This window comes from Augochlora pura, chromosome 7, assembly GCF_028453695.1.
Source record: "Augochlora pura isolate Apur16 chromosome 7, APUR_v2.2.1, whole genome shotgun sequence".
NCBI lineage: Eukaryota > Metazoa > Arthropoda > Insecta > Hymenoptera > Halictidae > Augochlora > Augochlora pura.
Window position 1 is genome coordinate 21,789,364 of NC_135778.1, and position 23,918 is coordinate 21,813,281.

Consider the following 23,918-nt stretch of genomic DNA (forward strand, 5'->3'; position numbering starts at 1 on the left):
AGGAACATAGAAAAATGTAGTCCAGCGGCGTCACGGTGCCGCGGTAATAAGCATAACGCGAGACTGGAAGCGACCACATCGGTCCGAGCATTCTCGTCTATGAGAGCGTGAATAAAATGCGTACCCGAGGCTGCTGCCCGCTCGACGGTGCTCGCAAAACTAGAGTGAGTAATTGCAACAGTCGGCGAATAATTACGATGTTGCACGCGGCTCCGTTAATTGCCTGGCCGCGAAACGAATCTGCGCGTCGATCTTCTCGCGGAAGGGAAAGGGAAGCGGAGGAATACAATGAGCGTTACCTTGGATTAGGGGTGGACTGAACTTTCAGGAAGGCTTTGTTCTTAGATTTCCGGCGAACGAAATCAACCTTTTGCTCTCGAAACCGTGGCGAACGAGCTGAATAGAGTGGGACGGCGAAGATTAGACTTTTAGAAGTTAATCTAAGAGGAACGATCTAATTTGATTACCCTGCTCGTTGTACGTAATGAATGGGGAACTGGGTCTCTGAGAATATTAGTGGAATAACTGCGATCTCGAAAACAGTTTTATTACGTGTACGATTGTTTCGACTGCTTCTCATTCTTCGTGATGATATCTTATAGTCTTACATGTATACTATAAGATGCTCGGCGGGTTTCCATAGTCAGGAGGGTGCATGAAAATCTAACGAATGTATTATTTTCATGAGTTCATTGTAGAGTAACCGTGTTTTTCTATTTTTCTCAGGTGAGAGCGACAACGGATTTTGGCGTCCTTCGCATCCTGGTGGTCTGCATGAAGGACTCAAGGTACCGCATCTACGCGAATGATTTTTTTAATACGTATAGACGAGTAATCTATTGTTTCTTTTTCTATTGTTTCTAGATAGATGCATATGAAATGTCGGGTTTTTATTAACTGCTAATGTTTGTTCCCCTGTTTACATTCTGTTATTGTATACGTCGAAACCTTTTCTGCAGTCCTATTTGCATCATCATTTGCTAAAAAGAATTTTCTCTAAATTCTGTATTTCGCTTATTTATTTTGTATCTTTTACGTCCCAGAAAACAGTTTCAAAATTAAATGAATTAAAGTATGAAATTTGACTATCCAATCGATTTATCGTCAACAAATTCTGATCTTTTTAAACACTTTGATCTCTTTTGGTAGTAATAAATACTTCGCGAACGATTTGAAATCTTCATAGCCGAATTTATTTATTCGAAAGATCAGAATTTCTTTAAAAATTATATTCGTGTATTAAAAACTGGCTGGGAAGAATGTATCGAAGCAAATAGTATCGAATCATATTTTGATTAAATAAATAAGTTTCAAAAGTAGATACAAAGTTTTTACTATTCCTATAAAAAAACCGACACTTCATATTATTATATATTATATTATATCATTAATCTAATCATAAGTTTTGTATTTTAATTAATCAGAACATCTTATTCAATTATTACATCATTAAAAATTTTCCTTTTTGAATAATGCATACTGAACGTGGTAAAAGAAAATAACGGATTACTCACTATGGAGGAAGTTAATACATCATAGTGGAAGAGGTATTAATAACTTCTTAAAAAATTTAAATTTTTTAAAAATTCTTTATATACTTGATAGAATTCCTCTGTGAAATCCTAAAAAATCTCGTTGTATATTTCCTATCAAAATCTTATTGTCAGTATTACAAATGTTAAATGTATCTTAAATTGATATAAATATAGTGAATGTATCTTAAAACATTAAACGTATCTGCTGATAGTGTGTTAGGTTATTACTGTTTATATTGTAGTAATTGTTAATGTCCTGCACACTTTATGTTATAAATGATTTTTTCTTATTTAATTAAAATTTTAGGCTAATCGTGAGGCAGTTTATCGAAGCATTAAAGAATTTGTATTAAATTCAGTTGCTTCAACGCCTAAATTATGCTAGCGATAAGAGGAAATAACAATGAAGACTGTGTTTACTGAAGTCTTAGAATGGAAAGTTAATATAGAAACGTCACGCAGTTGGAAATAAATCACTTTTAACACTTTGTTTGCTAGACTTGTCAAAATAACGGATTCCAAGATTGTAAAGATACATTTGTAAGAATATTCAATTCACTTGGCTTCACAATTCATAAATATTAGAGTAAAAATCGTAAAAAAATCTAAACAAATATATTATTATTATTACTTTTAACCTAATATTTAAAAAATGGTCATTGTGTTATTCAATTTATGATGGAATCTCGTGATTATACAATTGGCATGACTTTTATTATTGCTTTATTATGTTAGTATTTTGTTAAGTTAATGTAGTATTGCCTAAACAATTGTCAAAGTTTAGATACAAGCAAGACAATAGCTATGTTATACTTGAAAAACCACAAAGTACCATTCCAGTTGCTTACCTGTGTTTGTAATCGTCTGGATAAAAAGGTCCTGGATATTTAACAAAATTATTCCACGTATGTATGTAATATATACATTTTAATTAATTATTAATAAAAATAGTCAGGGCCTGTAATATTAACTTATTTTGCTACCCTGCATCCGAAAGATTATTGAATGTTGAATAAAATACTATTGAAGTATATCATTAAGTAAGTAGTTTTTCTTATAAAAGTGTCTATATGTAAATAATTTATGGTGTTAGAATTTGATGACTCCTACTACGCATTCTTAAAGCAACTTTAAGTTTAGAAGTCTACGGATTTGAACCCTTTATCTTAAACAAAAAGTGATTCGAAAACGAATAAATAAAAAGATATAGTTATAGTCTGTTTCACACTACTTGCTCAAACGGTCTCGGTAAAATAAACAAATGGAAAAGTTCACCCATTAGTTGTACGGTAAACATTACAATATTTGATTGTCCCCAATTTATTAAATAATTGCTTTCGTTGCTGCTACATAGACCAGGTTGATTGGAAATGTAGCATCTGACGCAAGGTAGGAAAAACCGGAAATCCCATAATTGTCCTGTCTGTTTCCTTAAAGGATGATGTTTAGCGTAAAAGGTGGGGGCTGAGGGAAAGTTAGAAACGAAGGGATAGGTGAAACGCAAATGGCTCGCGTCACACGTTCGGGGACAGTTAGCGAGTTCGGTCAGTGTCCGATCGCAGTGTTTCGGTTAGTGTGTACATCAAAGGAAGAGAACGATCGTTAATCGTCAATAGTTCTTGAAATTAAAAACTATCGATTCTTTTTCTTCTTACCAATAGTTCCGATCAGGCTAGCCGATATATTAAAAGGTAATTTAAATGAATTTCTACACATTTCTATTCCACTTCGATAATGTATTATATTTATGTAAATACATTCATTTAGATGCGACTGGAAATGCCTTAAATCCTTTACGAAGTTATATCAAAAATAGTTTTGCGTATTGGCATCTTTGATAGTCGCAAAGAATATTTAGCAAAGCAGAATTAATAATATCTGACAGACGGTCGAGGTTGACACCAAAAAATGTCAACACCTCCATTTTTTAAAATAAAACCTAAATTGTTGTCATAACTTGTAAAATACTGTTACAAATATTTTTATTACATTACATTATATTATTGTAGTTTTATTACATTGTAAAAGGAATATAATATAAAACATCTATATTTTACTAACTCTTTTCTAACTCTTATATTGCACGTATTTCTTATGTTACTTCTTAAGATAGAAAACTTTCGATAGTATTGTAGCTATAGTCGGCGATTGTTTTTGTAAAATATCGGAAACGATCGTTGACTGTCAATTGTTCTCCACCTCTAATATAAACCTGTACACTATAAATTGTGTATTTATGTTGCAGCTTCGGGGCCTCGAAAGGATGAGGCGGCTCGACAACGGCCATGTTCAACGACCGCCTCCGTTCAGGGTGCTCGCGATGGGTGCACCCGATGGGAACTACCTGTCACCCCCAACGATACCGCCACCGCCGCGTGCACCCGAGCCCTACAAGATCGCGTCGTCCTCGACGTCGTCATCTAGAGCGCATAGGCGATCCAGTTTCGTGATCATCGCTGACTCGCGACCGGCTTCCCCGCAGACGAGGAGCCCGTCGCCGACTCTAGCTACCGGCCGAGTCTCGCCCTTCCGTGGACGAGGGTTCAAGGGACCGCCACCACGATCGAGGTCGAGGCCTCAATCACCGGATCACGCGGACGCCCGAAGAAGAGGTCGGAACGAACGACGAGGTAAGATTTTCTACGTGCCGCGAACTTTTCATAAAGTCGCTGTACTTGTTGATAATATCTTCCGATGATATCTATTTCTGTATAAAAATATCGTTATCGATCATTATTATGTAATCACCGGATCACGCGGACCCTCGAAGAAGGGGTCATAACGAACGACGAGATAAGATTCTATACGCGCTGCGAAATTTTCATAAAGTCATTGTACTCGTTGATCATATCTTGTGATAGTAGCTAGTTATATATAGAAATATCGTTATCGATCATTATTATATAGTAACGGTATATAATAATGATTATGTAATAATGATTATTTGTCGAATAACATCGTCCTGGGGTCCTCTAACACTTTGTCTGCCGCGCCAACAACATATAACAAATTTCATCAAATAATCCTTATAACTATTATTACTGGTATGTAGTGATAATTTTTAATAGATTTGCTCCTATTCAACCGAACTGTTCAAGTTTGACCCTTTAATTATTGATGTCCAAGGTTGGAACAATTCATTTTGAGTTTTTATTTATTGCATTCAAGTTAATAATATTAATAATGTAACAAATTTCAGCGGTTTGTGAGATCGCTAAGAATGATTATACAAGTTTGTAGTAAGTGTAACATATTGGAATATAGGCTCCTGAATTGTAAAATAATTACGACATTAGTTTAAATGAACTATTTCTTTATTTGAAAGAGGAGATGGAGAGAAAGAAAGTCTTGCCTCTACCAATCGTTTTTACCGAATGAATGCTTAGGAGCCTTCGGCCGAATATCGGTGCAGTCATTACAACAATGTAATGCAGCCGTTTCTCCGAGCTCCTTACAATGTTTCAAAAACTATTCCATCGCAGTTCTATACTGCGTCGATTCAATCTTGCATTGAATAATACGTATAATATTCAACATAATAGTTAAGCGTTGCAGTGTTTTATTCAATCAAACTAAACATGGGAAAGTTAGGTTGAATGGTATTAATTATGTTTCCAACATTCTTACGTTTTGCAAATTACAGTGAAATTAAGAACCCATGTATAAGCGACGCAGTAGTCATATGTTATGTAAAACGTGTATTCGTTATCATCATTAATAGAAACAATATTTATTTGAAGAAAATGTGCAAAAGCATTGTACAGTATAACATAAAACATAGTAGGATTAAAATTAACAATAATTTCTTTCTTGTCTTTATGTTACCAGTTCGTATAATTATCATTTCTTTCAATAACCGAAGGATATCTATGCTTTATGTACTGCATTACACAAGTCGTCGAACGAACTGCATTGTATGCAATGTCCATAATTTTGCCTCGCAATTGTTTCCTATAGATTTTTTAAGAGGTCTGAGTTCTGGAGTATTTCTGCAGCATTTTTGTAGCCAATTTCTTCGGCGAATGGAATCAAAATCATTTCTAATAATTTCGTGTATAGTTCGAAATTCATTTTAGTTGAAACGAGACGAATGGGTGTTTTCCTATCAAATATAAATGCAACCCATACCCCTAATGTACTATTAAGGTCACTTTTATCGATATCGAGGCAATTTGATTTCAAGTTACCATTATTGATACAAAGTTATCCGAACCGTTAACCCCTTGCACTATTTCATGCTGTGTTAATTAGCATTTATTCATTCTTAATATTGTCCTTAATAAGCCCAGATAATTTTTGTTCCTTGTATTGTCTTTATTTATATTCGTTTCTGTACTTTGATAACGGAAGAATAAAATTTGGTTTCGATTTGAAGTAAATTAGTAATATTCATATTTAGTAGATCATGCATGAAATCTTTATCATGAGTCTGACTCGTTATTATAGTGCAAGGTGTTAAAACACTATTAGTGTAGTGATACAGAGTCAAATTGGCGTACACTTCGCTGTATTCGTTCTCACCGAACAAAATATAATAAATGAATAAATTAATTGTATAAGTCACAGACAAAAAGTTAATATAACTTTGATAACTCTGGAAAAAAAGTTTTGACAACAAACTTGGCAGAATCATATTAGGGTGTCCCATAAGTTTCCTCCCTTTTTTTGATGCGAAATCAATACACGATATTTGTTATTTAAGGTGGATTTATTATGTTATATATGAACCGTTCTGTTCTATAATCTTCTTCCATCTCTCAGAAAGCCTCATTATGCCCTCATTTCAAAATTCTTGAAGCTTATTTGCAAAATATTCATGTAGGTGCGTTTCCATTTTGCTTATGGATTTGAAAGATTTACCACGGAGAGAATTTTTTAAGGAGAGGAACAAGTAATAATCGGATGGAGCAAGGTCTGGGGAGCTAGGAGGATGAGGTAGAACGTCCCAATCAAATTGTAATAATTTTTGCATTACGATCAACGCAACATGCGGTCTTGCGTTGTTGTGATGGAAAACGACGCCTTGTTGATTCGCCAATTCTGGCCGTTTATCTGCTATGACGGCTTTTTAATTCATCCAGTTGATTGCAATATTTGTCAGCATTGATTGTATCACCTTGAGGAAGGAGCTCGTAGTACACTACACCTTTCCAGTCCCACCAAATGCACAAAAGAACCTTCTTCGGATGAAGTCTAGGCTTCGCAAAAGTTGAAGAAATAATCTTCGTTAGACCAAGTGAGTTTTCGATGCACAATTTGGTATAAAATCCAAGTCTCGTCTCCAGTGACAAGCATCTTTAAGAAAGGATCCCTTTCATGTCGCTGGAGAAGCAAATCGCACATAGAGACGTGGTTCATAAGTCCGGTCTCCGTCAATAGGTGTGGAACCCAAACTTCATATCGATTCTATCCATATCCTATCGCATATCCTATCTTGATTAAATGATTATAGTACCGTTGTCTTGGGAATATTAGTGGCGTCCACTATCTCACACACACTATATCACAGATTTTCAGTGAGCACAGTCTTGATAATGTCCGTCGTTGTCCGACGTATCCGTCGTTGCTGGGCAGCCGCTGCGGTCTTCATCTTTCAACTCGAAATTGCCAGCTCTAAATTTGTTAAATCTATTGCGGATGGTCCTAATAGTCGTAGTACCACTCGCCGTAAACGGTGCAAATCTCGTCTGCAGTGTCCTTTGCACTATTGCCTTTTTTTAAAGTAATGAAGTATAACATGCCGCAAATGCTTCTTTTGGCTCTCCATATTGAACGGTGCAGAAAAAATTTGAAAAGAGACTTTGTCACCAACGAAACGTACTTTGAAAGAGCTCTGGGACGACTGAAACCGATGCCATAGACGGCCAAGAGATAAGCCTCCATATTTATATAAATACAGCCACTTAGAGTCTCTCATAGCGTAGCGCGGAAAAAACTTATGGGACAACCTAATATTTAAGCTCTACTTGAAGCATGTTATTTTAGCCTAACAAATTTCCGATCGTGCCGCTGGAAGCAAAATAGTCTAAGACGATCACGCTTCATCCTGTACAATAGGAATAATAGTTACATGGAGCCATCGTGATTCTCAGTTTCAGTGTCCCAGCAGAGCAGTCCAAGAAGAAGTTTAATACCGCAGCCAACACGACAGCGTTCAACGTCCCTCAGCAAATCGACCGAGTGTCTTGCCTCGCCGAAAGGTGTCCGTCGCACAAATTCGCGGACCCGTTCGAACATCAATGATTCGAGAAACCGCTTGAACGCTCCTGGGAACAATAACAGCAACAGTAACAGCACAACGAATCTCTCCACTCGTCGCCAGACGTTGAAGACACCCAGCAAACTGTCGCCTATCCAGGGCACACCGACAAAACCGGACAGAACGCCGCAGTTCGGTCGAAGGGATCGTTCCAAGGAAGTTACAAGATCACCGTTGAAATCGCAGAAAACATCGCCGGCGAAGAACGCTTGGAATTCGAAGAAGCCGAATCAAGAGAAAGGTTCAGTTTCCAACAAAGCATCGAGCAGAGAACGCCTAACGTCGCCGTCGAAGATTCCTCTGAAGGCGAACAGAGTCAGCACGAACTCGTTGAACCCGGCCAGATTCATTAACATCTCGAATCAATCCAACGACAAGGGTAGAAAAACTGGGGACAGGGGGAGCAAGGATGTTCGAAATGGCAACGAGCAAGCGAAGCAAAACGGTCAAACCGTTGCACCGAATTCGGAAGGCTCGAAAGATTCTGGGACGAGCAACAAGAACAACTCGTCTGGCAGCGATCGAACCCGTGATTTTCATCTGATAGACCTGTTGAAACAATCTTCCGGTGCCACCGGTACGTCCAGCGTAGTGAACACGACCGCGACGACAGCTGTACAGCCGCTGCACATAGACGCTAACGCAATTCTATTGGAGAAAGATGCTTCCGAGAAGAGAAACCAATCGGATCCGCCTCATAGCAAATCTTCCAATTCGTCTAACGACGATTCCGTCGTCAGACAACCGCAAAGTAACGCTAGCGACGATCAACGCTCGACGAACACTCAGAACTCCAGGTCCAGCAAACCGGGTATTAGTTACAGTCGAACGAGAGGCGGAACGGAGAGCAGAAACGAGTCACCCGTGCTTTCGGAATCCGTTGGCGGCCACTCGAAAACCAACAGCATCAGTCAATCGGTGAAGAACATGGGTAAAGTAAACGGAGCGACAACCGGCAATGGTTCCGCCACGCAACGCTCCAGTAAGACCCAAAGTGCTGCGAACGAGCAAACCGCGAAGAATTCGAAGCTCGGCGATCAGAGGGTGGACGCGTCGGCTGCGTTGCAATCGTCGACACCAACGAACACGACGAAACTAACGGAAGCGGCCGAGCATCCGTCGAGCACAGAACAGCAGAGACAGGTGGCTGCTGCCGCGAATACTGTGGTGGCGCAAGAGGAGGCGAGAGTCGTTCCGAAGACAGCAAATGAACAAGAAACAAAGGTCGTTGGAAATGCGAATTCTGTGAATGTAGTTCGCGATCAATCGACCGTTTCGAAGGCGAATAACGTGTCTGGTATGATTGGTACAGTGAACGGGTCGAAAAATGTGAACAGCGCCGGGGTGAAACCGCGAACGAGTATTCATGGGAGCGGTACCTCCCAAAAATCGTCCGCCGGGATATCGGTCGAGTCGATCGACAGCGCGCGAACAACGGATACCGGGGTGAGCGTGGATACTGTCAGGGGTGTGTCCTCGCCGAGGGAGAAAACCGGAATGCACGTGGTGAAGCGGCCCCAAGAGATCGAAACTCTGAGCGGAAACGTGGTGCACTTGGAGCAGAACGGCGAGCCAGCGTGAGTCAACATTTATTGTTCTCATTTTATTTCATATTCTTCTTAACTAATTTCGATTCATTGGAAGGATCTAATTGTATGAGCATGAAGAATTGATCACTGTGCTGTTTTTCATTTTTGTTCATGTGCTGATTTTATAAAATTAGCAATTTGATGTAGCTTTTACGCATAATAGATAAAACATAGAGCGTTCTTGACTTTTTTAATCCAGGATGACTCTCATTTTTCGGCACAAATAACGGTATGGGAGTGGCCTAAAAAAAAATCTTAATAATTAAGATATTATCTATATATTTTATATTATATTCTACCATATATTATTATTAGTTGTAGCATTATTACTACATATTATGTATTTTGGGATATATGATAAATAACTTCAATAGTTTAGTATTTATTTACACATTTGCAGACAAATTAAAAATTTAGTGAGTTCGTCAGAAACCCCAGAGAGTTTTTTTTAGGATTAACAACGATCACTGGAAGGGTTGTTTTTGAAAACCATTCATAAATAATAAATTATATTACTGCAACCCTTAATAAATTATTTAAAATTCTAAAAAATTAAGCACTGGGACTTATATCTTCGTTTATTTGTAATCAAACATCGTAAGCAATAATTGAGACAACCGGTTAAGCAATTTCAGATTATCCTTAAATGAAAACACAGAAGTTTGAAATTTTTCAGAATTTTATTATAAATATAAGACAGTGCTTAGGATATAAAAGAATGAAAAATAGTGTGACAGTCGATTTATCATGCATATTCTGCTAGGCTCCTTCTTAATGTGATTTGTTGCTATTAGATTAATTTGACACAGAATGTTTCGAAAATAAAGGACAGTATTTCCGAATTATTCTCCTCTGTTCAAAGAGTGCTATAGTTTTGAATTATAGTGTTTTAAAATGTTGAAATAACCGTGCAGTTAATCCAGCGTTTATACGGTCATATATCTGTTGGTTTTTTAACAATTCAAAATTTTTCACATGTTTCGTTGCGTATACGAACTTACGCTGTTATTGGTCGGTATCGTTAAAACGCGAACAATTGTTGTGAATGTTATTAACTTTTCTGAAAACTACATCTAGCAATTTGCGAGAATTGGCACGTTTATAACATGCAAACTGGCATAGTTGTTTTACAAGAAGTCGCTTTATTTGTTAATCTGACAATTAGTTATGTATCATCATATACATCTAAACAAAAAGATGGCGCATGCGTGCTGTCTACAATTTCTGGTTTAAGACTGTGTTAGCGTAAAACATACCTGTAATCTGTAGCATCCATTCAATTTACTTCAATGATTTCTATTAGTATTGGATTCACAATTAAGTGATTGCGGATTTTGTTAATAGATAGCCTTAGCGCGTTCTTTTGTTTTATCAACGCGTTAAAAGTAATTAAGCTATATTGTTTTCTTACTGTACTGGACTTTCATCTTCACTTTAGTAAGAAAATTGTATCGATTAGTTATTTAGTTTCGGTTTTATCTCTGTTTGAAGACGAAAGGACAAGAAGCACATTTTAGACATATTTTATTGTATTATTTCCAAAAAGGCAGGATTAAAGCACCTGATCTATATTGTTTTCTTGCTGTTCGGACTTCCACCTTTAATTTAGTAAGAGAACTGCACCGATTAATTATCTAATTTCGTTTTTATTATAGTTTAAAGATGGAAGGGCAAGGCACGAGTTTCAGACATATTTGATAATATTATTTTCAAAAAAGCGAGCATCGCAAGCACGATTTTTATATTGTATACAGTACATTAAAATGAAGCCTTGAAAGAAAGACAGTGTCAAAATTGATTTGTCTTATTTTGAATTCGCAATTACTTAGTTGCCAAACCAATAAATGGAGAAACGTCCATTTTGGGCGACACAGAATAATAGCACAGTCGAACTACGTTTAAATATTCTTCAGTGTTTCATGAGTGTTTCTTCAAGGTTACGTGATTAAATAATATTGTTGGTCCCCTTGTACTATTCTTCTTTCCGTATGCACTTCTACCTTTCAACCAATTATACAGAGCATCCCAGCGCTCCTGTTATACTAAAAATTAGGCGATTCCCGACGCGATTTGAAGTAAATTTTTCATTAACACAATCCCCGCATAGTTAAAGCAATCTAATTAATTAAAGCGAAACTAAAATATTAATATTTATCATAGGGGGTGGTATTAAAACTTTCTTGCGTCCGCGACATTCCACTCAAATTCAGTTTGTTTTAAACGTATTGCAATAAATGTGAACTTTCAAAATTGATCCGAAATTAGTGCCACCCATATTTGACTGATATGGCGCTTAACTTAACAGAAATGTTGGTTTTGGCTTCGCTATCCAGTTATTAACGATAAACACAGACCAATAAGAAAGCGAGTGCGGTCCATAAATTGATTGATGGCCGCGAGCACGAGTCTCTGATTGGTCCGCGTTTTTCGTTAATAACTCAGGGATCACATTTTTCTGGCTGTAACAGGATCACCCTGTATATAATTGTGAGAATATTATATTAAGCAAAGTAAAAAGTTCTGAGCCTTTTTTCTCTTTATGTCGACGATGACATTAACAAAGTTAGAATGATTCGATTTAGATAAAATATGCGCCATTTTGCTCGGGAACTTTTGTCCATTTTGAAGGAAATTTCATAATTCCGCGATCGAAGAAATCCTCGTCCCTATTGGTAAAAAACTTCACCAGCTCATTTTCACAAGCCTTTCTTGAGGCCAGTTTTTACCATCAAGAAAATTTTGCAAATGTTTGAACAGGTGATAATCGCTTGGTGCTACGTTTGGGCTATCCGGCGGGTGCGATATAACTACCCATCCAAGCTCTCGGAGCTTCTGCAAACAACACCCTTCTTATTGGCCAATTCCGGACGCTTCTCGTCGATCGCTTGCTTCAATCTGGTCAGTTGTTGACAGTATATGTCCAAATTGAGTGATTGGCCGGATGGGAGCAGCTCATAGTGGAAGATTCCCTTCCAATCCCACCAAACACACAGTAAAACCTTTTTGGTCGTTAATTCGGGCTTGGCGATCATTTGTGCCTGCTCACCATGCTTGGACCATGATATTTTTCGCTTGTTGTTCTCGTACGTGACCCATGTTTCATTCCCAGTCACCATCCGCTTCAAAAATGGGTCGATTTCGTTACGCTTCAGCAAAGAATCGCAGGCATCGATTCGTTCGAAAAGGTTCTTTTGCATCAATTCGTGTGGCACCCATACATCGAGCTTCTTCTTGAGACCAGACTTATGCAAGTGGTTCCAAACGGTTTTCTGGCTAATCTTCAGTTCCTGAGCAATGGAATAAGTGCTACCATGCCGGTCTGACTCGATGATTTTCATGATTTTATCAACATTTTCGACGACGGGCCTACCAGAACGTGTCTCATCTTCGACTTCCATATTACCAGAACGGAAGCGTTGAAACCACCGCTTTGATGTTACATTCGATACTGTATTGGGTCCGTAAACAGCATAAATTCTTTCGGCCGCCTGCTCTGCTTTTTCCCCTTGGTCGTAGCGGTATTGAAGAACGTATCGTGTTTTCTCTTTTATTACCTCCATTTTGGAACGGTCTAACAAACAACTGGATTCACTAAACAAAAAACTGTAACACAACTTTCTTGAAACGTTATGTCGCCTTTAAATCGCCGTATAGAATGACAAGATGCAACTTCTACATTGTGAGATATGGCTCACACTAGAGGTATCTAACGAAAAAGGCTGAAAACTTTTTATTTCACCTAATATATAACGTCATGAGAATATTATATCATTATGAGAATATTAACAGAACAAAGCTTAGAACACCGGTTGAATAATAACTCAGAGCAAACTCGTGAAACACTGAAGAATACTCGAACGCAGTTCAAGCGTGTTATCATTTTTCGTGCCTCAAATTGCGTGTTTTTTTATTTCGCAGAAAACTATACTTGAAATAAAGTCAATCTACGTTATGTTTGCATATTCGTATAAAGTATGTTCTAGATTTTCGCAAAATCTCACGACAACATAATATTAACACGAGAAATTCAAAATAGCACGAGTGTGCTGATTTTTTGTTTCGGAGCGTAGCATCAAATTCTTCGGCGATCTTAACAGTTGATTGTACGTGAAAAACGTGAATTTCCAAAGGGTCTCGAGACTGGACCCAGCGGTCACTGACCAGGGGCGCTCCGAGGACTAAACTTGGCGGAAATTCCGACATGCGCCAAATTCTGCTACGCGACGGCTTCTCCCTCCATAACAGCACCCCCTGGTCCGCAAGGAATAGGTCGGTGCCGAAAACGAAATCGTCCAATTGGTTAACTACATTTCATTTCATTAACCAATCAGGCAAAAGAATCGACTATCGGGGTTTTCCTTGTCGGGAAAACACCACGATAGATTCATTCTTGATCGTACAAGCATCGAATCGCTGTCACTCACACATTAGTGATCGCGGAGCTCGTATTTCGTTATTATTACACGCACACGAGCAGGGTGAAGAGAAAGGGTTAATTATGTAAAGGTTAGACAGTGTTCGTCAAATAGAAGAACAACAGTTTTAGTAAAAATGAATAAAACGAATTTATATAGTCAAAGTCGTATGATAAAAAAAATATTTAATCAAATATTATGTTAAATATTTTTTAATATCTGGCTTAACATTTATTAAAATATTAAGTTAAATACAAAACGGTAGAAACGTTCAAAGTATTTTAAAATATAGTTGCATTCAATATACTAAAATCATTAAGAAATTAATTAAATAACTATGTGGCTTATATATTTTGCGATTAATGTAGACATTTTTTATTTTGCATACAAACTGCAGATTAGTTAGAAAATATTTTCTGCCTAAGTAGTAATATTTTCTGCCTCTGAAACCTTATTACCTCTTTTACGAATATACTAAATACTTTCTGCGTGTGCTTCCACATCCACGCAAGTTCACATCTTTGTATAAGTGAATTTCGAAAGTGTCCCTGATTTTTTTCGTAACGCTTTATAACTATAGTCTATTCATCTTTGAAATTCACCTATGTTATCTATCGGCGAAAAGTATGACACTATTGTATATTCTCAAGAATATGAACATCAGTAGAAAAAAATCATTTACATATCACATTACATAGTTAATTAATACATATTTGTTCGGTAATTTTTTGCGCCGGCATAAAAATCATATATTTTCCAGTGAGATTTTGGAAAATGATATAAAACAAATTTGTCTTTATTGGAATTATCTCTATTTGGTAAAAATTGGAATTCAATTTAATTAGAATTACAAGAACAAGAATCAATTATTTCCTGTAATATACAAATGACGAATTTTCGTCATTTGGCTATTGATGATTATTTGCGAAATGACGAATTTCCGTCATGCGACACTTTAAGAGTGTATTCTGGAATTAATGTTTTTCTTCCATTTGGGGAGCACCTTTAAAATATTTAACCCTTCTTTTTAACACCTTTTACACTGTTGATATATTCCATTTAAAGTTGATTCAATATATAAAATTCTCTTTATTTTTTAAAGAATGTTCCTCCGTGATTGCATCGTTCTCTCGGGTGTATATTCTTTGACAAATAAAGCAATTTTATTTATATACATTTAATCAACTTCAAATTTTAAAAAAAGTTGATCAAATATATACATACACTACACTGTTAATCGAACACATTCTCGTCACTGGTATCTATCCACTTTCATCTCTAATCATCCATATTTGCATCGATCAGTAGGAAAGCTTCTCACCACCATGCAGCTCTGTCGAAGTCAAAGATTTACGACCTTTGTTAGATTGTCGACCCTGACCGCAACTCACAGTGCGTGCGTGCCTGCAATAAGTATAATCTTTTAATGTGATGTCAAAACTGTAATATTTCAGTCATATTCGATTTATTTATGCATTAAGTATCGGCTTGTTCATAAAATAATTACGTTTTCTAAACAACTCTTGATTCAATATTTTGTCAATAAAGAACTGGGATTTCATGGTTACCAGAGAAGTAATCGACGCTGCACATTCATTTCGTTTACAGTATTGCGGGTGGTTTTTACACCACTGCTGTCAAGTTTGTATTCACGTGAACAATATCGTGCGAATGTCGATTGAATCCATATTTACGAAAAATTGCTTGAAAGCTGGCTAGTAATACAGAATTTCGTAAAACGTTTTTCAAGAAAGTATTAGTTTCTATCATATTATATAAACAAAAATTAAATTGGTTTTGAAATCTCCTTCACTATGACAGACACAAAAATGATATTCGCATTAAACAAGTTACCACTTCATACCAAACAATTTGTGTAAACAAATTTCAATAGGATGTAATAAACATGCAATAGGATGATTTCGTGTATCTAAATTCATATTTTGGTTAAATTAATTCAACACAATATGTAATTTAATAATAGTTGGAAATGTAATTTAGGAATAATTTGATCATGTTCTCTAATTTCCTCTCTATACGTTTTATCTATCAGGAAGAATATCACAAAATGTATATATTTAACGTAAAGTTACAATATACCGGGTGATCCTTTCAAATAAGCTAAAGAAAATAGGGGCTAAATATACAGTGACTCAAACAATTGATCAAATGTTCAATCGAAAAGGAAACATGTCACAGTATACCTTTCTCAGAATCTTGCTTACGACTGTTGACATGTATACGAAAAATGTAAACATTGCGTCGATACTTCACGACAGTTTAAGCCCTGTAATCGTACAAAGCGGACGTGTAATACGAATTTGTATATTCTGTGCATATTTGATCAATTATTTGTGTTAAGTTCAATTGTACAAAATTCTTTTATTTTTGGCATTCCTTAGCATAAATATAATTACTGGTAAGTCATAACGTTATTTTTAAACATTCAAGAATGCGTTTGTGATAAAATAATTAATAAAAAAAATATTTTTAGTCATATTTCATAATGAGACCAATAGAAGCATATAAAATATCAGAAATTAAAAAACTATTAATTTCTGGGCTTTCTCATCGCCAGATTTCTAAGAAGGTACTGTGCTCCGTTGGTACTGTGTCTTCAGTACGTAAAACTTTAAAAGAAAACATACTAAAAAATAAAGCAGGACGAAAATCAAAGTTATCCGCTACCACAAAGCGATTAATCATACGGTCAATCCGTAATGGTAGTGTTGATAATGCTGTGCAGATGCAAAAAAATTTAGTCACACACCATAATATTAACGTGAGCGTTGAAACAGTGCGTAATGCACTGCGAGAAGTGAATTTAAGAGGACGTGCAAAAATAAAGAAACCTCTTCTTACAAAGCGGCACAAGAAACTTCGACTGCAGTTTGCCAAAAAATATAAAAATTATACAGATCTCGATTGGGCCCGAGTAATATGGTCAGATGAGACGAAAATTAATCGTTTTGGGTGCGATGGACGTGAATGGACATGGCGAGGAAATAAAGAACAAGTGCGGTCGCATCACGTTCATCCAACACTAAAATTTGGAGGAGGCCATATCATGGTTTGGGGTTGTATGACTTAGTGAGGGCGTCGGATGCGTTGAAAAAATTGAGGGTCGAATGACTGCAACATCATACACATCAATCCTGCAGAATAGTTTAATTGGAAGTTTGGAAAAATGGAATAAGAACGCAGAAGAAGTCATTTTTCAGCACGATAACGGCCCTAAACACAAGGCAAAAATCACCAAAGAATGGTTAAGAGCTCATGATTTTACTGTTTTAGACTGGCCCCCACAGTCTCCCGATCTGAACCCAATAGAACACCTATGGGGTTTACTAAAAAGAGCAGTTGCCAACTTCGATCACAATTCAAGAAGTATTATTGAATTGTGGTCAGAATTTAAAACCGCTTGGGAAAATATTAATGCTGAACAGTGTAAAAGTTTAGTAAATAGTATGCTAAGACGCATAGAAGCCGTACTGAAAGCGAATGGTGAGTATACGAAGTACTAACATTTCATTTTTTCAAACTCAAAAATTTGATCATTACATAATTTGTTAATTTCATTTAATCTTATGTAAAAAGTGTAATATATTTAAGTTAATTCTGTATTATATGAACTACGAGAAATATGTATGTATTATAATAAAATATTTTGTTACATATCTTAGTAACATGTGTTCAATTAAATAAAAATTGAAGCAAAATTAAACATTTGATCAATTGTTTGAGTCACTGTATGTATACGATGTCACTAGGCAAATTTTATGTAAAGCTTTAGATATCTGGTAATTCAAAGATCATGTCATTATCTATTTCTGAACCTATATTAAAGCTCCGAAAAAAGCAACCTTTTTAAAAAGTTATCCCCGTCGTTTGTTGATTCTTTGATATTATTAATAAAAAAATATAATTTTTATTTAAAGGGTTAACATCTCATCAACTATATTGGTTATTAGCGACGACTGTAATTGTTTGTTAAACTTGGTTGTAAAATGAAATGTGTTTTAGGAAGGCAATGACTTGGGAAATACCTTTGTTGTTCTTGTTAAAGTTTTTTCTGCGAGGTATCTTTTAGTTGGAGTTCTTTTCGGGTTTCTGAGTTCTTTGATTGTTGTTCACCCCAATCGATCCTTGACAGATTTCAAATATTTTTGTATTATCAGAATTCGACAAGATATTTAAATGTTCTTATTTGAAAGGATCATCGTATATACTAACACTAAAGTTAACAAACCCGTCGAAATTAATGAATGTGTACGTAAATAAATCGCACGTATAATGTACTACATGTAGTTTAGGATAATGTAAAAACGTGCCCTATAAAACTACAAATTGAGCACAGTTTATTCGCGTGTTCCAGTAGATGGCGCGCTAAAGTTTATTAATAAGATCGGTAGTCCATAGAACTCTAATTACGTAATTGTAAGGAAAATTGTGAAGACGTATTTTCCGATGCACTCTAGTTGACCGCTTTTTCTGGATTATCGACAGTCTCCACTTTACGCCCTTACTGGCGCCCATTGACCGCGAGAAAGAAAAATAACCCCTTATTCCTAAATGCTTAAAACCTAAATGCTTAGCCACCGTGCGAACGTTGCATTTCAACAGAAACGATGATTTCCAAATTCTTTATTTTATAACTAACCTTGTAAAAATACGTCTATGACCGGTTACATTTATTTATTATAGCACGTAGGGCGTGCAGAAATTTCTGTCACTATATCTGTATGTTTATATTAAGCTTCTTTAAAAATGAGGACACTTTAATTAGTGCATTTTAATGCAATAAATATGTTTTTCTCGTCTAGGAATAGATTAGTGACAAAAAAGTGCTAATCGTTGTAATTGTGAACGTAATCATAGTGCAAGAGGTTGAAAAAGGATGCTAATGCCATTATCTAATCATTCCATAATTTAGACACATTACCACCTAGTAGAGAACTTGAATCAAGCTTTCAGATAATTAAATATTTTGATATCAATATGTTGCAAATATAAATCTTCGGACACCGTAGTACTCTACCGTAGATGTACTCGAATAAGTGTTACAGCGTGAAAATATATATGTGTATAGAGAAATCAAGATAATATGAACCTAAAGATCATGCGACTAGGAAACTAATCTAAGGACACTTATATCTACGAACCACGTGTAGTTTATGGATGGAGCAATAAAAGAATAAACATAAAGTAAATACGGAAGCGTATTAAAATAAAACGAAAATTATTTAAAAAAATGTTATACATATAGGTTAGGGGAGCTGATTACTGTGGAGTGACCAAGTGCTGTGCTTTTGCTATGTATTCGGGGATAATGAACTTTACATTTATCGAAAAAGACGTAAGAAATTTTATTATTAAATAATGAATGAAATAAATAAATGAAAGGCGCAGAAATTTAACATCTCACGGTAACCGACTATACTACCTTGATCATTAAAATTCGTTAATCAAATCAGCGCGGCATAGAAAGAAGAAATTACAGATCGGCAGCATCAAGCACAGTCAATAAGAAAAGTATAATATCTTAAAGAATGGTGAGCAGCCATTAGGGTTATACCATATTAAAAAAATATTGTATATAATATACATGTATGCTTATGTTGAACATAATTTCTATAGCCCAGTTCGGGAAAACGTTGATCAATTCGAACGTTGAACTTCCCTCGAAAATGTGCTATGGAGTTAGCACAAAAACTGTAGCCTAACCGTGAGCTAAAATAATAGACATTTTATGTGCCATGCAATTTACCAATGTCACGGAATCACATTAGCGCTGCAAGCACGGCGAGCTAGATTTTAATCTAGAAGGATCCACAACGCGGAATAACGATTTATACCGGAAATGACAATAAATCGTTTCAGAGTTTGATTTGCGTTCGTAGGAAAATACTTCCAGGATCGGTGTACACGTACAGTGTCTCACGAAAGTATTCGAACAACTTTCATAAAACGGAATGACTTTTATTGATATTGAACCGTAATTTTTTGAGATATTATAAGAACCAATTTATTACACGGTATCTAAACATTCTGCGGAAGTTGCAATTGGTAGGAATGACAAAATTATAGGCGACTTTAACGAAAATTTACTGTTGATTAGTATCGAAAGTATTAATGTTAATTATTTCTTTAATTAAATGTAATACAAATCGTGCTTCTCATTATTAGTAACATTTTTACATTCTTACAAGTAATTTTCAAAATTTTTATATATATCAATTTTAAACTTGATGTGTACTTTTACGACAACTGGCTTATAGTTCTAACAAACATACAGGTGTTACTTGTATAATTATTTTAAAAAAGCTAACTCTATTGAGAAGAGGTTTTACATTTTCGATATGCTCTGTTCAAGTTCATTATAAAATTCGTTATAGATATAGGCGCGAGGCCTCATAGGTTACATACAGTCAGTCCCATAAGTATTCGTATCCTCATTACTTATAAGAGAAATCTGTTTAAATCAAGGGATGCATGTCAGATTTTGCAATAAACTTTTTATTATCAATGAATACATGCATAAAGTTTATTTATACCAAATGATAACAAAATTGATTAACTAATAACAAAAATATATTAATTTTACTCCTCGTAGAACGTAATAACAGTCCACAAAAGTATTCGTACAATTTTTAGCAGAGTCGATTTTGTATTCATACACCGTCATTTCACATCGAAAATAATTTCCATAGTTGATAGTTGGTTGGGTGAATTCCAACAAAGTAGCCTAGTTCGAAACTTTGTCAGAATAACATCAGTAATCAGAAATGAGTCGAAAGAAGTCCGAGACTACTCTAGAAGAGCGTAAAACAATTTTTAAAAGACACCGAGAAGGTAAAAGTTATGTCGAGATAGCAAAAATAATAGACAGAAGTAAATCGACGATTCAATTCATCATTAAACGGATGGAAACTAGTGATAGTTTGTTAAATAACAAACGTACTGGAAGATCAAAGATTTTAACAGTTCGAGAAAGAAATACTGTTATACGTGAAGTGCAAAAAAATCCTCGAATTAGTGCGCCAAAGTTAGCTACAATGTGTAACGACATGTTTAATAAGAAGGTTTCTGCTGAAACCTGTCGAAGAATATTGAGAAGTGAACATTTTCATGGTCGAACACCGAGGAAGAAACCCTTCATTAGTGAAATTAACAAGACAATGAGATTAGCATTTGGAAAGGAGTACACAAATCAAAGTAATACCTTTTGGAAGAAAGTTATTTTCTCAGATGAGTCGAAATTTAGTATTTTTGGATGTGACGGAAGAGGAAAAGTTTCGAGAAAGCCTAATACAGAACTAGAATTAAAAAATGTACAACCAACTGTAAAGCACGGCGGAGGCTCCGCGATGGTGTGGAGCTGTATGGCGGCATCCGGAGTGGGCGAACTTGTCTTTATCGATAGAATTTTGGAACAAGATAAAGTATAAAAATATACTCGAAGAAAATCTGCACTCAAGTGCGATTAAGCTTGGTCTGGAAGATGACTACTACTTTCAATAAGACAACGACCCGAAGCATACTGCTCAGATTGTTCGTGAGTGGATACTTTACCACATTCCCCATTTTTACATACACCTTCTCAGAGTCCAGATACAAATCTTATAGAAAATTTATGGGCGGAAATAGATAAAAGACTACACGAGCATGAAATTTTCAATAAACAAATGCTAAAAAACAAAATTTTGGAAGTTTGGAATAGTATTGAACCAAATGTCACATTAAAACTGGTAGAAAGTATGCCAAATCGATTAAACGATATAATAAGGCATAAAGGTGGACCCACTAAATACTAGAAAATTAATATAAAGTAAAAAAGCTACTCTAATATGCAAATTTTTGATTAAATCTACACTGACTTTTTGAGGACTGTTATTACGTACTACGAGGATTAAAATCGATATAGTTTTGTTATTAGTTTTAGTCAATTTTGTTATAATTTGGTATAAATAAACTTTATATATGTGGTGTTGATTTCAACAAATTTCTCTCATAAGCAATGAGAGTACGAATACTTATGGAACTGACTGTATTTACTTTCGAGCATAACACTATCGTGCTGAAAAGGGAACAGTGTAATCTATCAAAGTTTGTTTTCTCAAATTGTTATAAGTTATAACATATTATACTAGTTTAGAACAGACATTATATCATATACATGCAGCCAAGAGACGAGACGGATCGGAAAATCGAATAACGGATAAGGGGAGAGAAGGGGGACGACACGAAAGGAAAGCATCATTCTCAATTAAACGAATCACTTTCGTGATGAGTCGGGGCCGAGCGCGCCCCGAGAAGAATTGCCCGGAACTTCCGGCCGACAAAATTATGTATCCCTAAAATGCTCCTTCATAAAACCGTTCCCATCGCCGCGCTTCGAGACCCATTTTTCTCGAGTTCTTTCACTATTCGTATTAAAGAGACGCGCTATTGAACAAACGACGATTTAACCTTTATCTCGGCGCATGTCGCGGTGGATCCCATAGATATGTGTATGTCTCTCTAAAGTATTGGTGTGTTCGATCGATACTTTGGTCATGTTTTATGATGAAAGTAATAAATTGACGACGTCAAATGTCCTAGAAACGGCAAATTTTAGGACAAAGATTTGTGCTTGTATGTTCAGACTTAGATGCTCTATTGAAGTTATGCATACATAACTGAACGATCTATTTAACATTATTTTTATCAACGAGGTTAAAAGATAGCTTTGAAAAGTTAATATGTAACTACTTTTACAAAAGCGATCTTTGAAAATTTTAATATGTAACTATTTTTACAAAAGCGGTCTTTGAAAATTATTATTTAAAATTGTTTTCACCAGAGAAGGCAACAAACACCTTTGAATATTTTAATTTATATAATGGTCTTTTTACCAGAGAGGTTGAAAGACATTCTTTAGAAATTTTAATTTAAAATTGTTTTTACCAAAGGGGTCTACAAAGATTTTAGGAAATTCTAATTTAAAAATATTTAAATATAGTATTTAAAAATAAGTATATTTATCTTTCCACGATGAACTTGTCAATTCTTCCTATAATGATTATGACATCAATTTAATGAAAATAAGTATGTACAAGAGATCAGTAAAGTCATTGTTGAAGAAAAATTAAATTTATCTCTATATCTTTGTTGCTCATCAACTTATCAAGGAAGCAATATTACCAGATTATGTGATATTTAAATTCTATAATTTTAATCCGCAAAATTTCCAAGTACATATTGTTTGAAATAACGACATTTCAAGTGGACAGAGTCGGTGGGGTACGTAGCAATTTTCCACTGCGTAGAATTCGCGAGGAAGCATTCCTCCGCACCAGAGTTTTATGCTACACAATACCTCTCTTCCCCTAAAATATTTATAGTAACAGTGGTTTTGTACTTTCCACGGTTTACAATATATTTCGGAGCTTCCAATTGAAGGGAACACGCTTTATTTTGTTTATGAGTTATGTGGAATGAATAAAACAAATTGTAAGATAATATGCATACAGAAAACGGTTACTTTTGAAGTTGCAAATAATTAAAGACTATGAAAATCGTAGCTTTTTAATGGTTTCCAACAAAAAAAAGAACAGGTAATGTTACATCTTTCAGTGGCTGTGAAAATTAAAAAACGAGAGTTTAAAAATCGAATCCCGATATTTAAAAATAATTTAAGTTAATTTGCTCTACTTGAAATAAACTATTCCTTCTCAAATTAGAGTTGTATTGTTTAAAAGATGAATATTAAGAAATCAAATTTTCTTTCATTGTATGTATACACGTCATAAGGAAATGGCAATTTTATATCTTATAATAAAAACATTTCATCTACGATTTATGTCAAAATGCGTATGGTAACATAGTCATAATTTTCGCACATTTTAGGATAATTCTAGAACAATCATTAAAAAAAACTACACTCAGCATGATCGATAAAACGCGTAACATTAAAATATATCGACGCAGCTAAGTGGTTAAATGTCTTTAAAACTGTGGGAGTATGAAAGTTTGATATTCGTCGCGTAACGTGTCAAATGAAATAAAATTACCGAGTGTCTAGCTGGCGCGTGCCAAATAATTCCTGCGGTATCACATGGAGCACAGACAGAGGGGCGCC

At 35.4% G+C, this 23,918-nt stretch overlaps 1 protein-coding gene across 1 annotated transcript in view; it reads left to right on the plus strand.

Annotated features, from left to right (window-relative positions):
• Positions 1–23,918, plus strand: part of Stum (mechanosensory transduction mediator stumble) — a 63,571-nt gene that overhangs the window by 9,234 nt on the left and 30,419 nt on the right. The window contains exons 2-4 of the mRNA XM_078185272.1: positions 727–788; positions 3,781–4,165; positions 7,628–9,371. Coding sequence (XP_078041398.1) covers positions 3,799–4,165; positions 7,628–9,371 — 2,111 coding nt within the window. The 5' untranslated portion in view covers positions 727–788; positions 3,781–3,798. The remainder of the gene's footprint in view (positions 1–726; positions 789–3,780; positions 4,166–7,627; positions 9,372–23,918) is intronic.